This window comes from Apostichopus japonicus, chromosome 8 (genome assembly GCF_037975245.1).
Source record: "Apostichopus japonicus isolate 1M-3 chromosome 8, ASM3797524v1, whole genome shotgun sequence".
In the NCBI taxonomy this organism is placed as follows: domain Eukaryota; kingdom Metazoa; phylum Echinodermata; class Holothuroidea; order Aspidochirotida; family Stichopodidae; genus Apostichopus; species Apostichopus japonicus.
The window spans coordinates 22,988,956-23,003,563 of NC_092568.1; the positions used below are offsets into that span (position 1 = coordinate 22,988,956).

General features: G+C 35.2%; 1 protein-coding gene across 1 annotated transcript; it reads right to left on the reverse strand.

Annotated features, from left to right (window-relative positions):
• Positions 1-8,742: 8,742 nt before the first annotated feature.
• On the reverse strand, positions 8,743-13,850 carry LOC139971220 (transmembrane protein 26-like). Its single transcript, XM_071977496.1, has 3 exons — positions 12,562-13,850; positions 11,022-11,187; positions 8,743-10,826 (listed from the first exon to the last, which is right to left on the reverse strand). The coding sequence occupies exons 1-3, from the start codon at positions 12,924-12,926 to the stop codon at positions 9,834-9,836; spliced, it is 1,524 nt and encodes a 507-aa protein (XP_071833597.1). The 5' UTR covers positions 12,927-13,850; the 3' UTR covers positions 8,743-9,833.
• Positions 13,851-14,608: the final 758 nt, after the last annotated feature.

The window sequence follows — 14,608 nt, forward strand, 5'->3', positions numbered from 1 at the left end:
GTATGGGACTCCCCCAACTCTCTTGTCTCTTCCCCCGCTAACATTGATAACCGTTTAGACTATAGTATATGGTAGCTCTCATTCAGTACTTGTTATCTCAGTATTGCAAGAAGCTATACAGCTGTCTTAGATGATGAACGTTTGCATACATTTTAATTTGATATGAAAATTTTAATTCGATATGTTGAAGACCGTTAAAAGCCACGCTCATCAGTGCAGATTGTATCTTATGCCACTTTTTATTTTTGAGAAATGAATCTTTAAGCATATGTGTTTCATCAATTAAAGTAGCTGGACAACTAAGTCTATGATTTCTATGACCTCAAATGACATATTGTTTACAATGCACGCATGCATGGCATGATTGGGTGCTTTGTTGATCACATGGAGTTGACAGGATATCATCGTATGTTAAGGAGCCCAACCAAATTACCTGACAAGCTTTGTTGCTTTTCATGAATATCTCTGTATTTCAGTGGAAATTCCTTCGCGGTAATAACAGCATGGTATATTTACCATTCGCACAACCAAAACATTACTCACCAATAATAGTTGTTTGTGTATTTTCAAAGGAATAATATAGCTTTTCAGAGTTTACAATTGCTCTGTAATACGATAAAAGAGTAGAAAAGCTTAATATGTTCTTTGTTCCGTTTCATTTCGGCAGCCTGTTGCACTTCCGAATAAAGTAAGATCAGATACTACAATAATGCAAACTAAATAAAGCTTTGATTGATCCACAAACGTTTAGACCATGCGACACTTTAATATACGAAACATCACGTAACTATATACTACACATAAAAAAAAAAACCCAGATTACTAAGTCAGTATTAACAATAGTTCATCGTGTGATCAATTCGTATAGATTATATTTATATACTATCATAACACTATGAGTTCATTTTCTGTAGTGTGATAAGTTTCTGACTGCATCTGTCTAAATCAACTTCAAAATGGAGATTCACGTGCCGCTGTTTCTTATATGTAAGGCTTGTAAAGTCGTTAAGTCTCTGATGGATTGACTTTTGTCTACCATGTCACACTTTAATATTCAATGTCTAGTAGAAGCTACCTTCTACCATGACTTTCCAAGTGTCATTTATACGTGCATGGCTTAGAAAACTGTTTCAAGCACGGGTCTTGATGAAAATAAATTGATGGTGAGGTAAAAAAAAACTGACAAAAACCAAGGCGGTTATGAGTTTGAATAATTATGAACTAAACCAGGCCCAGTGAGAAGGTATATTATGAAGTTCAGATAAATCACCTACTTTTCCACATTCACGAAATTAAATATCCATGGAAATGTTGTGTAATGGACGTATGCGGTGGAAATGCACTTTTTGTTTAGGCTAATATGCACCTGTCGGAAATATACTCTTACAATTCAGTCCAACTGTGATAATAAGCTTGGATGTAAAACAAAAACAGCCTGTTGGGACAATTTCCTAATGCTTAATACCACTGTAAACTGTACACCAATATCATGCCTTCAAAGCACTGGTATTGTCAGTAAAAATATTTTTGTCAGGTAAAATATTCTCTATCGTAAGTATATTGATCATCTGTCTCATGCAAGACGTGCAAATCTTGCAAAGTATAGATGCATCCTTAACAAATCTATTAGATATGCTTAGATATGCTAAGTCTTCCTATTACAGAAGTATTCTTGATGCTAATAAATTCTCTCCTCGAAAAACATGGGCTACACTAAACGAACTCCTAAATATGAAAAAGGAAGAGTAGTCCAGATATTAATAACCTTGTTCACAACAATACATCGATTAGTGATGACGCTGCTAACGACTACTTCATAAATACAGGAAAAAAACTCGGAGAAAACATTCACTGCAACTCTGACGCTAACCAGTTTATGGATACTGATTCGCCGCAAACCATTCTTCTTTCTCCTGTTACCGATGAAGAAATACTCAAAGGGATCAACTCTTTGAACGATGGTAAATCTCCCGGTATTGATGGAATCATTCCTAATGTCTTGAAATCAATTTGTCATGTCATAGTCCTCATTTTGTCTTATATTTTCAATCTTGTGCTCTCCTCTGGTAGGCTATCTACCCTGATGGCCTTAAAGTAGCTAAGGTTGTCACAATTTTTAAAAAGGGTGATCACAAACTTCCTGAAAACTATCGCCCTATAAGCTTATTACGCTGTTTCAACAAATTACTTGAAAGAATAATTGAAAAACGTCTACGTGACTATTGGAATAAGTATGATATCCTCTCTGATTTTCAGTTTGGCTTCAGGAAAGTTCATTACCCTAGTCATGCTATTCTTGAAACGTTACATTGTATTCGTTCATACTTAGACAAGGGTGAACATGTTATATGTCTTTACTTATCCGAAGAAGGCGTTTGATACCGTCGATCATAAACTTCTCCTTAAAATGCTTTATGCATACGGCATTCGTGGAAAGAAATATGATGTCATGTTCAGCTACCTATGTTAAATGGTATTTTATCTTACCAGTGTATTATTAATACTGACGTTCCTCAGGGGTCAGTGTTGGGACCATTGTTATTTCTTATTTATGTCGATATTAGTAACGTACTTCCTAACGATCATTTGGGGCTCTTTGCTGACGACACCAACATGCGTGTCCATCACACAAATTGTGTAAACCTTCAGTCCAAGGCCAAAGCGACTTTAGGGAAACAAAAACATTGGTTTGACGCAAACAGACTTACACTACACCTTGGCAAAACCAATGACACAGTATTTCACTGTAGAGAGCATGATTTCCATCCCTGCCCAGATTCCTTTACTCTTAATAGTACTCACATCTGTAGAACAACTTGTGCCAAATACTTGGGGGTTCTTATTGAAGATAAACTGACCTTCAAGCCACATATAGATGACCTTTGCAACAGCCTTATCAAGTACACAGGCATTTTCTATCGCCTTAGATATTCACGTCCACTCACGGTCGCTCTCCAGATTTACTATGCACTAGTCTACTCTAGGATATCCTACGGTGTGGAAACGTATGGTATGACCAATATTTCCCTTCTTAAGCCTTTAAAAGTTCTACAAAATAGAATTATAAAAACTATCACGTTCAGCCACTGGCGTTTTCCTGCTAACACTATCTGCACAGTAATCTTGGTAGTCCTCAAAGTCAACGATGTTCATATTTTCAAAATGTGTACTTTTGCTTACAAATACGTTGACAATGCACTGCCTCGTGTCTTTCGAAATATTGTACACCCAAGATTTGGGTCAGATATCCCAAACGTCACGAGAACAAAATTAATGTACTATTCTCTGTCACTAGACACCGCTCTAAACATGGAAAGTTTCTGCTAAACAATTACTGTTATAAAATATGGGAATAATCTCCCAACTGGTATTACTATTAGACATTCGAAATCATGTGCTTCATTTAAGTATCAACTAAAGAGTTATCTAACTTCCAAGTACCGTGATTGATATTATTGTCAATTTTGTTTTGTACATTTTGTTTTTCTTTCTTACTTTGTTCTGTTATTTTCTTTCTTTTTCTTTAGGGTTACTAGCTTTGATAAACATTTTATGTTTTTTCTAGTATCCTGTATATACCATCACTGCACTGTTTTTGTATATGTATATGCGAAATATATTAACTGAACTGAACTGAACAGTACAAACAGTTCCTTACGGTTCCGTTGATCTGGTAGAAACATGATATTCATACTGCTCGTACAGACAATACGAGTGCTCTGAAGCGGGACTTCACGCTACAGTATAGAGAAAATTGTCCCAACTGGCTGGAAAAAATGGACACGATGAATATTTATTATTTGTGACGTCATTGAGGGAGCATTTCATGTCGGATATACTGGCTATTACGGATATACCCTTATACAATTGAGCAAAAACTGTGATAATGAGCTTGGATGTAAGTAAAAAATGAACACGATGAATATTCATTCAGTGTGAAGTCAATGAAGAAGAGTTTCCTGTCGGATATCCTATGGAGCTATAACGGATATACTCTTACAATATTGAGCAAAAACTGCGATAATAAGCTTGGATGTAAAAAAAAGAATTGATCAAGATTAATATTCATGTATATTCATTAAGTGTGACATCAATGAAGAAATGTGGGATTAATGAGTTGCATAGAGATATATAGGCTTGAACTGCTGTGCGAACGGAACTAGGGATATTATTGTCAACATTTTGCGTTTACATTCGAAAGCTTCACATTCGACAATTGATCTTCTAACGATAATTGTCTGTGGGCAAGATAGTGGCAGTTGTTAGGACCACGGGTTTCACAAAGATAAATCAGCATTTAAGTTTATGTGCGCATAGGTGCAGGTCAATTGTCTCGTCGGTGACATTCCTACAGTCCTTTTGTAATGCGCATGTAATGATGCATTTATATGGAAATATACATATCCGTTGACACAATATAACCGCCATTTTCGAAGCTCCATGAGCTAAGCAAAGTCGCTTTGGTTACGTTACTTACTTTGCCACATAGAAAGCAATAATATAATGTAATATAATTTATGTAAGCAATAATGATATTATCATCGGGAGGGGTAGCTCACTATACTTTGTATACCAATGTGTGTGAGATATGACGAGTCTGTTGTAGCTTGTACAATTCATATCCAGACAATTTGGATTTGTATAACCAAGTTGACAGACGATATCACATGTTAATTTATACATCCTTCCGATATGAAAACTCAGCTTTCTAATTATTAGGTTGAGAGATATCATTGGTTTCATTGCAGAATTTTATAGGATGACCGCACACAAAAAGGAGTTAATTGTATCATGGTAGACTATTTGGAAATGTTAAAATATATTTTCGTATCAATTTGCAATTTCAATCTCATGTTAGATGGAAACTTTGTCTATTCATGTCTCTGAAGTCATAACGGATCCAGTTTTTTTTAAGACGAAATGTGAATACAAAAAAATAACCTCAACTTGCATGACAAAGTGATAAATTTTTATCTCCATATAGCATTCAATAATTCGTAGTAAATGCAATCCCATATAATATGTGACTTAAATGTGACTTTGTGCAGAACATATGTTATTTTAACGTAAATATAATATATAAAACTTTACATTTTGCAACGAGGCATATTTGTTGAACATAGCCTATTGCAGACACGTTAATAATAGAACAGAATAAAGTTTTAAATTGTGGTTTTGTATTATCTAGTTAATACCATACACAAATCGGTAATTATTTAAGTTTTGAAAGTTTAAAATAGCAGGTTAATGTCTATCATATGCGCATCGTTTTATCTTCTTCTTAACATATATACCGACGAGTGGAATATATTGTACTATATCAAGGTTTGCATCTACTGTACGGAAGTATACTAATAAAGGCTAATACGTTATTAAGGATGAAGATTTGGGGCCTCCAGTCGTGTAAGTACAATTAAATCGGCTAGGTAGACATATCTGAGAAAGAAAGCGTTACAAGGACAGCCTGGTTTCATCAGGGGTTCAAGCACCGCTTCTCAATAGGCGGCCAATATGCCAGATCCGGCCCACTTGCATCAATCGAGTATGCAGGCCCAAATACTGGACATAGTCCTGGTCAAAGTATACCTGCCTAACGGCCTAGACCCGCCCTACCCGTCCCATTGCTGAAAGCAAGTATATGTAACTGTGGTTCTTAGGCTAAATGCTAATGACAAGCGTTGGGAACCCAGCTGTAAGTAATGACTCCTCCCTTTAAAAAAAATGACAAAATGCCCAATTTCATTAAGAGAACGACACACTGCCTGCGCAACGTGGACATAACATCTCAAAAGAGAGATTGCAAGAGAAAGCTACGAATCGCTATCAGTCAGACATTTTGCATAAAAAAGATAAAATATGCTCATTTTTTATCAGTAATGGCGCAGTATATCATTCCTGGTTTTAATAGCTTCATTGTACTTTCAAACTATGACAGCTTGCCGTCAATAACATGCTATATTAAACACCACACATCTGTTACTGCTTGCTGCAATTAATATATAGCTTTTTAGCGTTCACTTAGAACATTCACACATACCGCGGAAGAAGTCCTCAGGGGGTGGTGGAACATAATTATAACCGTACTCACGGGTGAGAGTGATCACTTGAGAAACATCTTTATTATGTATAGGCCTATTTTAATGCATGGCTTGTATATAACACCATCGAAGCATAGTGCCAACTTAACCAACTTGAACTTAAAGCAGTCGTTTTGTATTGCAGCATTTATTGACTAAGAGTTCACAATAAATCAAATTTGAGCTTCCCCGTAGATTCCTGCACGTATATCACTTACAACGTTCAATAATAAATGTTATGAGGTATTGCAATTCGCCCAATATAGAGACATTTAGCTGACATCATTGCCTCGGCAATACCAGTCTCTCGATCCGTAGATTGAAAAATAGACCCGCTATAAATGTATCTGTTGTAAGATGGTTGTTTAACTTGATATTTGCTTTCAACTTAAAAACTAGACCGACTCAAAAAAGCATCTGCTTCGAGACTATACACTACTCTTACGACTGAATAACACATTCTAGGGTTCATGAACATTTAAGAGGCGGAAGATGCTGCATTACAAAAGCATGAAACAGATGCTTGACGATGAAAAAGCAAATCTTTGCGTTTGGTCATCAGTTTCAAAATGCTATCAAAATTTAAAATAGACTCAAATAAATGTTGCAATTCTATCAGAGTACGGTATCCCTCTTTGTTTTCTTTTTCATCATATTAATGTTTATAAGCAGCTTATTTTAGAATGCATATTGCCCAGAGCAACTATTCAGATTGCTACCAATCTTGTGTATATCATCATTCTTTGATTTTGATAATGCTAATGAACTGCAATAATATAGTCTTGGCCTCGATTTTTGATTTCAGGCAAGGATAACGTGGCGCTATTCCGTAATAGCTCCGTCACAAAAGTCTCACGAGTTTTGCTATTTTTTTTAAAGGATGACCGGAAATGACAGGTGTATATATCATGACGTGTTTTCAAAAGGCGCCCGTATGGAAAGCCATTTTAACATTTAATCGGGAATTTGAGATATCTTAAATTTTTTCTTCTTTTAGATATCTAAAATTCTATTTCAGATATCTAAAATTAAATTCGAGATATCTTAAATTTAATTCGAGATATCTGAAATATCATTTCAGATATTTGAAATTGAATTCGAGATATCTAAAATAGATTTCGAAATATTTGAAATTGAATTCGAGATATCCGAAATTGAATTCGAGATATCTGAAATTCTATTTCAGATATCTTAAATTTAATTCGAGATATCTGAAATTGAATTCAAGATATCTGAAATTGAATTCAAGATATCTGCAATTCTCATTCGAGATATCTGAAATTGAATTCGAGATATCTGCAATTGAATTCCAGATATCTGAAATGCATATGCAGAAATTCCCGATTAAATGTTAAAATGGCACGTATGGAAAGCCATTTTAACATGTAATCGGGAATTTTCAGATATCTGTTATTGAATTCGAGATATCTGTAATTGAATTCGAGATATCTGAAATTCTATTTCAGATATCTGAAATTGAATTCGAGATATCTAAAATTGAATTCGAGATATCTGAAAGTGAATTTGAGATATCTGAAATTTTATTTCAGATATCTGAAATTGTAATTCGAGATATCTGAAATTGAATTCGAGATATCTAAAACTCTATTTCAGATATCTGAAATTGAATTCGAGATATCTGAAATTGAATTCGAGATATCTGAAAATGAATTCGAGATATTTCGAATTCAATTTCAGATATATGAAATTCGCTGGTATTTCGAGATATCTGAAATTGATTTTAAGATATCTGCAATTATTTGTAGATATGTTAAATAAATTGGAGATATCTGTAATTTAATTTGAGATATCTGAAATTCCTTATTAAATGTTAAAACGGCTTTCCATACGCCCGAGACAAAGGCGCCGAGGCGTTAATACATATAACTGCTCGAAGTAGGAAAATAATTTTAAAGATACCTGACGATGATCACACTGTCACATTCTCGATGCAAGGGGACTTGGGTTGAGAGCGAATCAGTCGTTCGGTTGTTTGGTTTTTAGTGCCCAGGTTCTTTCCTGGGTGACTTTTTTTTCAAGTATATATTGAAAAGTGAAGGAACATAAATAGCCACCTTTCATATGGAAGTTGAATATGTTACGTCATGCGTGTCACGATCACAGGATGCGTCGACTCATTCATGTTTGTGAAAACGCCCTCTGCTACAGATTAACCGCTCGTAAATGTGGAATGGATGTTTTAACAAATCGTCAGCCGCTTAGCTTGCAGGTGTGAATCCAGGAGCTTTAAAGAGGGGTAGTCCTGAAGTCGTTGAAGCCGAGTACCATACAGGGGGGGGGGGGTGGGTCTGTGGATCCTCCCCCAGAAAATAAATGTTTAGACCGGGGCATAATTAAGATATAAATTTGGTCTGTATTATACACCCAAAGCTATACTATAATAACAATTTATAATCTTTTTGGGGGGTTGTAAAGGGAACTGTATGCCCGACACCAGCAAGATCTATGCCTGGAGTGTATCTACTTTTGCTTGCTACCCTGAAGGATGGAACGTACGAAGGATATCCAACTTAACCGTACTAAGTGTGACTCCAAAAGTTAAAATATAGATTAAAACAATGTTGTCGGGAAATGATTAAAATGGAACATAGTTGTAAATAAAAAAGTGGTAATCACGTGACCAATGAAGACATCTATTGTGATACTATTATGTCTATTTCGATTTATTTTAACTTCTTAAAGGGTATGTATGATTCACTACAGAAATCAATAAATTGTATTAAATACAGAAATTATTTGCAAAAGTTGTTTCTTTCCTTAGAAAAATATAATAACATAGAGCTAAACTTTAAAAGTAAATAACGTTTTTAAAAGAGTGAATATATTCTAGTATTTTTTTAATGTTGAAATGACAACATTTTACCTTTTAAAACTTGTCACAGTAACTTCCAAATGACAGCAAAAATGTTGACGATCTTGAATCACACAACTGAAACTGGTCGGAGTCGTAAAAGCAGTATGACAACATATTTAAGGCTATACCATGAAATGGTAAAGATACCATGGTTATGTGACCATATGCAGGGGGGTAGGAAGCTTCCAAAAGTGGATGGGGCACAACATCAGAGGGGCACTTTCTCAATCCACAACCACCACTCGTTTGCTATAAACCGATACACACCGGCCATATCACTTAAATATATATGATGTGTTAGTATGCTATCAATACTATTTATGGAGATTGTTTATTGTTAACCGTGCTACAAAAATATATGGAATGCCATTTTAGAAATGTACAGACTAAAAATAAATAATTAAAATAAAATATTAAAATTAACAAAGGCTTAAGATATCCAAAAGAAAGTTCTTCATCAAATGGCACACTTTATTTGCCAGTAGGGCACATTTGCTATTTTGGAAATAGGTGAGGGGGGCACGTGCCCCCAGTGCCCCCCGGCTCCTACCCTCTGACCATAGGTGATAAAAACAGTGACCATTCCTTTCTCTTTTGTTTATTCCTTTTTATATTATGTTTTTCCTCTCTAAAAAAATTAACATCTCTTTAATTCAATGTGTACATAAGTAAACAGCGACACCAATATCAAAAGCTGACGAAGGGTGTAATGTATTTATTCGACTGAATCACATGTAATCTTTGCCTCTTGAACCTTTTAATTGTCAATACGTGAATAGTTTTCAATATCTGGGAATAAGCATTATCAGCACCTGAAAAGAAATGTTCTGCACTATTAATATTCTGACATATTGAGCCAACATTTCTGACTTTTAATTACCTTACTGATTCATATCTTCTCCTGTTTCTGTCATTTCCAAATCGTTAATAGGATTTGAAAATGTTTCGAAACGTACAGAAAGTTTCCTGTCTTTCAGCGGGAAATTATTGGGGACGCTCTCCTTCAATACCAGATCTTGATTGGCATCTTCGTTTTCTAGTTCGTCTTCGTCATGTTCGAATATGCTAAACGCCCTCACTCTCGATATTTCTACCATTTCACTATTTCGCTTCTTCTTCAGTTTTGGTCTGCCGATGTAGGGCCCTGTACCACCTGACGTAGCGACCGGACTCCCTAACCCTCTGATTCTTCCCCTCCTCCTCACACCAACCATCATTGCATAAATTCGATATGCGTGAAGCAAAATTACCAACAGATTTTTACAGGCGTAGAAAAGGACGGTCGAATATCCTAAAGAAAGAACATAAATTCGAAAACAAAGGAAGGGACCGTCTTGCAGAACGACTGTAACGAGAGCTTCTCTGACTTCTGTGCTCTCCATGAGCACATGTTTTAAAGAAAGTTTATCATCGATGGAGTTAGCTCTACCCTTCCGAGAAAACTTGACCTGTTCATTCTCTTTCACCACAGATTCCACATGTAAAGAAAGATTACCAATAGTTGATCGACGAGACTCTAACAAACGATTCACTGTCGATATCCACTTATCGACTACTTTCTTCTCGGGATCAAAGTCTAAATCTGGTTTGTGTTTTCTCTGTGGCAAGGCAACGCTGAACTGTTGAAGACTGATAGCCCATAGAATGAGTACCAATACAGTGGTCACTTTGCTGCATCCTATCTCAGGAAAGGTCAGATTCTCGGACACGAATTCAACGATATCTTCCCCACTGCCAATAAGAACCAGAAGAAGTTGAGCGAGAGATTCTCTGGAGAAGTTATCTTTTGGAAGAAGCCAACGACCAACAATTAACAGAAAGACAAGGGTCTGTTGGTGTGTCCTCGAACCTGTTGCGATTGTGTTGTATTTATACTGGAAGAGATCAGAAAATATTTTAAAAAAAAACAGCTTTTGACTTTGAAATTACCCTGGCCAAGTATCGGTAGCTTAATACTCCAGTGTTACATATAAACATGGATGAGAATACGAAGAGAAAGAAATGCACTATTTTTGTTTTGGTTTCAGTAATAAGAACCGACATCTTCATAACTGTAATAAAATACTTACAGTTCCATTGGTTGGGAATGAAACGTCATCGCTGGCCGCACATGCTGCAAAGCTAGTAACACAGTAGTCTCCGCCATTTTGCAGACGGAACTGGAACAGACCAGTCTCAACAATAAAGACCAATGCGATCACATAGAACGCGTACACTAGAGTACTTGTGCAACACCTGTATCGGAATGAAACGTCGAAAGACAGAATTAAACATCTTTCCTTGTTTCTAACCTCGTTCTCAGCATCATATAGATACAATAACAACGTCAACAACATCATCAAAGTTAGTTATGAATAAATCTAACTCTATAGTAGAATTTACATAAAAAATATGAACGTTTGCGAACATCTTCTAGAATAAAAACATGGGGTATCCCACACCGAGAAGCAGAATATTAAAAAAATCATAGTTGTTAATTCGTTTATATATCATGGATATAGGTCTGATCACTTACTTTTTCAATGTGTCTTTAGCTTACGTAATATTTGAGTTCGGTAGAAAGCTTTATGACTTTTATAGGAAGTTTTATTGTTCTCATGACAATGAACTTCAAAACATAGATTTTAACGAAGATCTACTTGGTAAACCATATATTTGATCAATGCAGGAAATCCCAAAGTTTATAGCGCCCACTATTCCGAAATAAACCCATCTTTGAAAGCTATGAAAAATAACAAATGCCCGTCCGGATGGATTCACAGTCGAAGTTTGTTAAGTTCTTTTGGGGTAAAATTGTTTGTTTTTTCCTGATTAGATTTTTAAATTTCGGCTTTAAAATTCTCTTTTATCTGTGACTCAAAGAAATGGCATCATCTCTCTAATTAAAAAAAAAGCCAAGAGATGCTTTGAAAAATTGGCGACCTGTTTCCGTCTTAAATATTTCTTATAAAGTTGCAACATCTTTAATAATTGCAATCGTATCAAACGTGTCCTAGGTAATTTAATTTCGTTTGAACAGTTTGGTTTCATTAAGGGACGATACATAGGCAGTTGCTCCCATGGTATATTTTATTGCAATTATGTTAACAATTGTTTGTCGATATGAATGTCACCAAACATTCTTCTATTGTTTTTATGTTATATTTATGTACAATTTTTTTCCATTACCATTAACAAAGCATGTAACTATGTAGTTTTTTTTTAGTTATTCTTGAGTGAAGAAACATACAAATGAGAATAAAAAATCATAGTGTACTGAACATTTATACATAACATGTGTAGTCCAACCTAAAAGGTTCAAAATTGCCTCGTAAAACATATGTAGCGCTATATTGCATCTTAGCACGCTCCATTTTGTCCAAATTTATCGAAGGGTATAGATAACTGCTCCTGGGCGAAGTAACATTTTATCCTGCACTCCCCCTGCCCCCCATAACAAACATGGTGGATGCGTGTCTGTATTATTCCTGAATATGCCTGACAGTGGACAAACTGCCTCCGCGTAGGGAAATGCTTTAAGCAATTAAGTAATAGAATAACTCTGGAGGGATAGATGTCCTGTAAATTTGATTCATACAAATCTCTTCGAAATTTCAATTGTTAACTCACCATTTCCATTGGGAAAGATGTCCTTTCATCATCGCTGTCGTTAATTCGATCATAGTTAAAACACCGTAAACGCCTAATGGAATATATAATTGACCACAATCTATTATATGCGACAAAGTTATAGTCGCTGCTGCGCAATGGAAGAAAAACACTACTCTGGTTAATATAGCTCGAGCAATAAATGCCTTTGGTTTCGATCTTAAAGTAGTTAACCTATACCACTGACGTTTCTTCAGTACTCCGAACGAAGCCTTTCGGTCGTCGGATTGACTGCTGTCGACTTTCTCTTTAACAATGGCGGACAAACGTCTTGCGACGTCCTTTAAGTCATTTTCATTATCATCTTCCTGTCTCTGGTTCTGCATTGTTATTAATAACAATTTTTTTTCCTAATCAAAACCCTAAAATACATAGTCTGCTTTATAACATTTATATACCATTGTCAAATTTGTTGACAAACTACAGGCTTGGGGTATCTGCGTGGGTCATGTTGCGAAAGCTGTTATCAGCAGTTCATTAACTGTAACAAAGGCAAACACATTAATGTCAGCAGCGCACTATGTATGCAGTACTGTTAATACTATTAGTAATGTTGATATAGGCCGTGGACCACTAATTACGACACTGAGTGGTGCAAATAAACACTTTAAGGGCAGTTTTTGTCTAAAACCCTTTTCTTCAAGAGTTTTTGAAGAGACTTTGCATCACGTTTTACAACTCTTATTGTTAATTTTGTTCCATTATTGGAATCTCGCTATCATTCTGCTTGAATTGTCCATGCTGAAATAAAACAAAAGTCGCGAATCATCGGTGGAAATTTCCTTAATTCACGAGTAGCAATGCCATAACTGTTCTCGTGAGTAATCACATATTTTTTTATTCACCATACGTATTCCATATTTATGCCACTTCATTAAAAGTTTAGCGTTGTGTAGTCCTCAGGTAAGTTTCAGACAATCTGGTTCTTGCGGTAAACATTTTTCATATAGTAAAACTCACAACGTCAGTATAGGTTCATATAATCTTTGCCACAAATACGATGTTCCTAAAGATTTCCGAAATTCAAAACTTATTCTCCTCCAAAATTCTGTATCAAACTCTACAGGCGCAGAGATTCGCAAATTGCTAGGTCACCAGCACTTATTATATATATAAATATATATTAATATTAATAATAATAATGCTAAAGGAGCAATTGCTACGCTGTACGAACCGTTACTTAGCTGTACATATTCAGGTATTAGTTAGAGGTTACACGCAGGCAGCAACAAAGATGTTACTCAATGCAAGGTCATCCGTGCAGCTATAGGAGGTCCCAATAACAACATGATACAACTAAAAGCCTGAACGTAGTTCAATGAATGGTTGCTATCGACTTATGGATTGTTAGCATCAATCGAGGACAATGCACCGTATTAGCCACAAGTTTGACAGACATATCTGTATCTTTTCAAGATTGGAAACAGTTATTGATTTTAACTTCCATGTGGAGCTTGTGTAAGCATCATTAACAGTTAGTTCCAAAACTTCCATTGCTCAATTGCAAACAAGCAAACACACTTCTCTAAACAATAGCCTTTCTGTTCCTTTTCTTTCATACGATCTTACACGTTCGAGATAAATCCCAAAACTTACAGATATAATCACATGTAATTATTAGAAAATTACAAGGAAATATTTCCCTCGGATAAACTCGATAAAACTATATATATATATATATATATATATATATATATATATATATATATATATATATATATATATATATATATATAAATATAGATATATATATATATATATATATATATAATATATATATATATATATATATATATAAATCTCGGTGTACCTATTTTTTTGTGTGGTCTTTCTGCATAAAAGTAATGTTTTTTGATGTGACAAATCCAGGTTCAGCATGTTCTCAATAATTCACAGAAAGTTATAACACGTTCGAGTGAACGTGTCAAAAGAGCTTTTCGTCAAAGATTGTTTCCAATGTCAAAATAAGCAACTCTTCAATCTGTATATTCATTTGTTATAGTGAATA

Coding starts and splice junctions, on each gene's coding strand:
- LOC139971220 (XM_071977496.1), bottom strand. CDS start 12,926: ATGCAGAACCAGAGACAGGAAGATGATAATGAAAATGACTTAAAGGAC. Junction 11,188..12,561: donor CATCTTTCCCAATGGAAATG/GTGAGTTAACAA, acceptor ATTCCGATACAG/GTGTTGCACAAGTACTCTAG. Junction 10,827..11,021: donor CATTCCCAACCAATGGAACT/GTAAGTATTTTA, acceptor GATCTCTTCCAG/TATAAATACAACACAATCGC.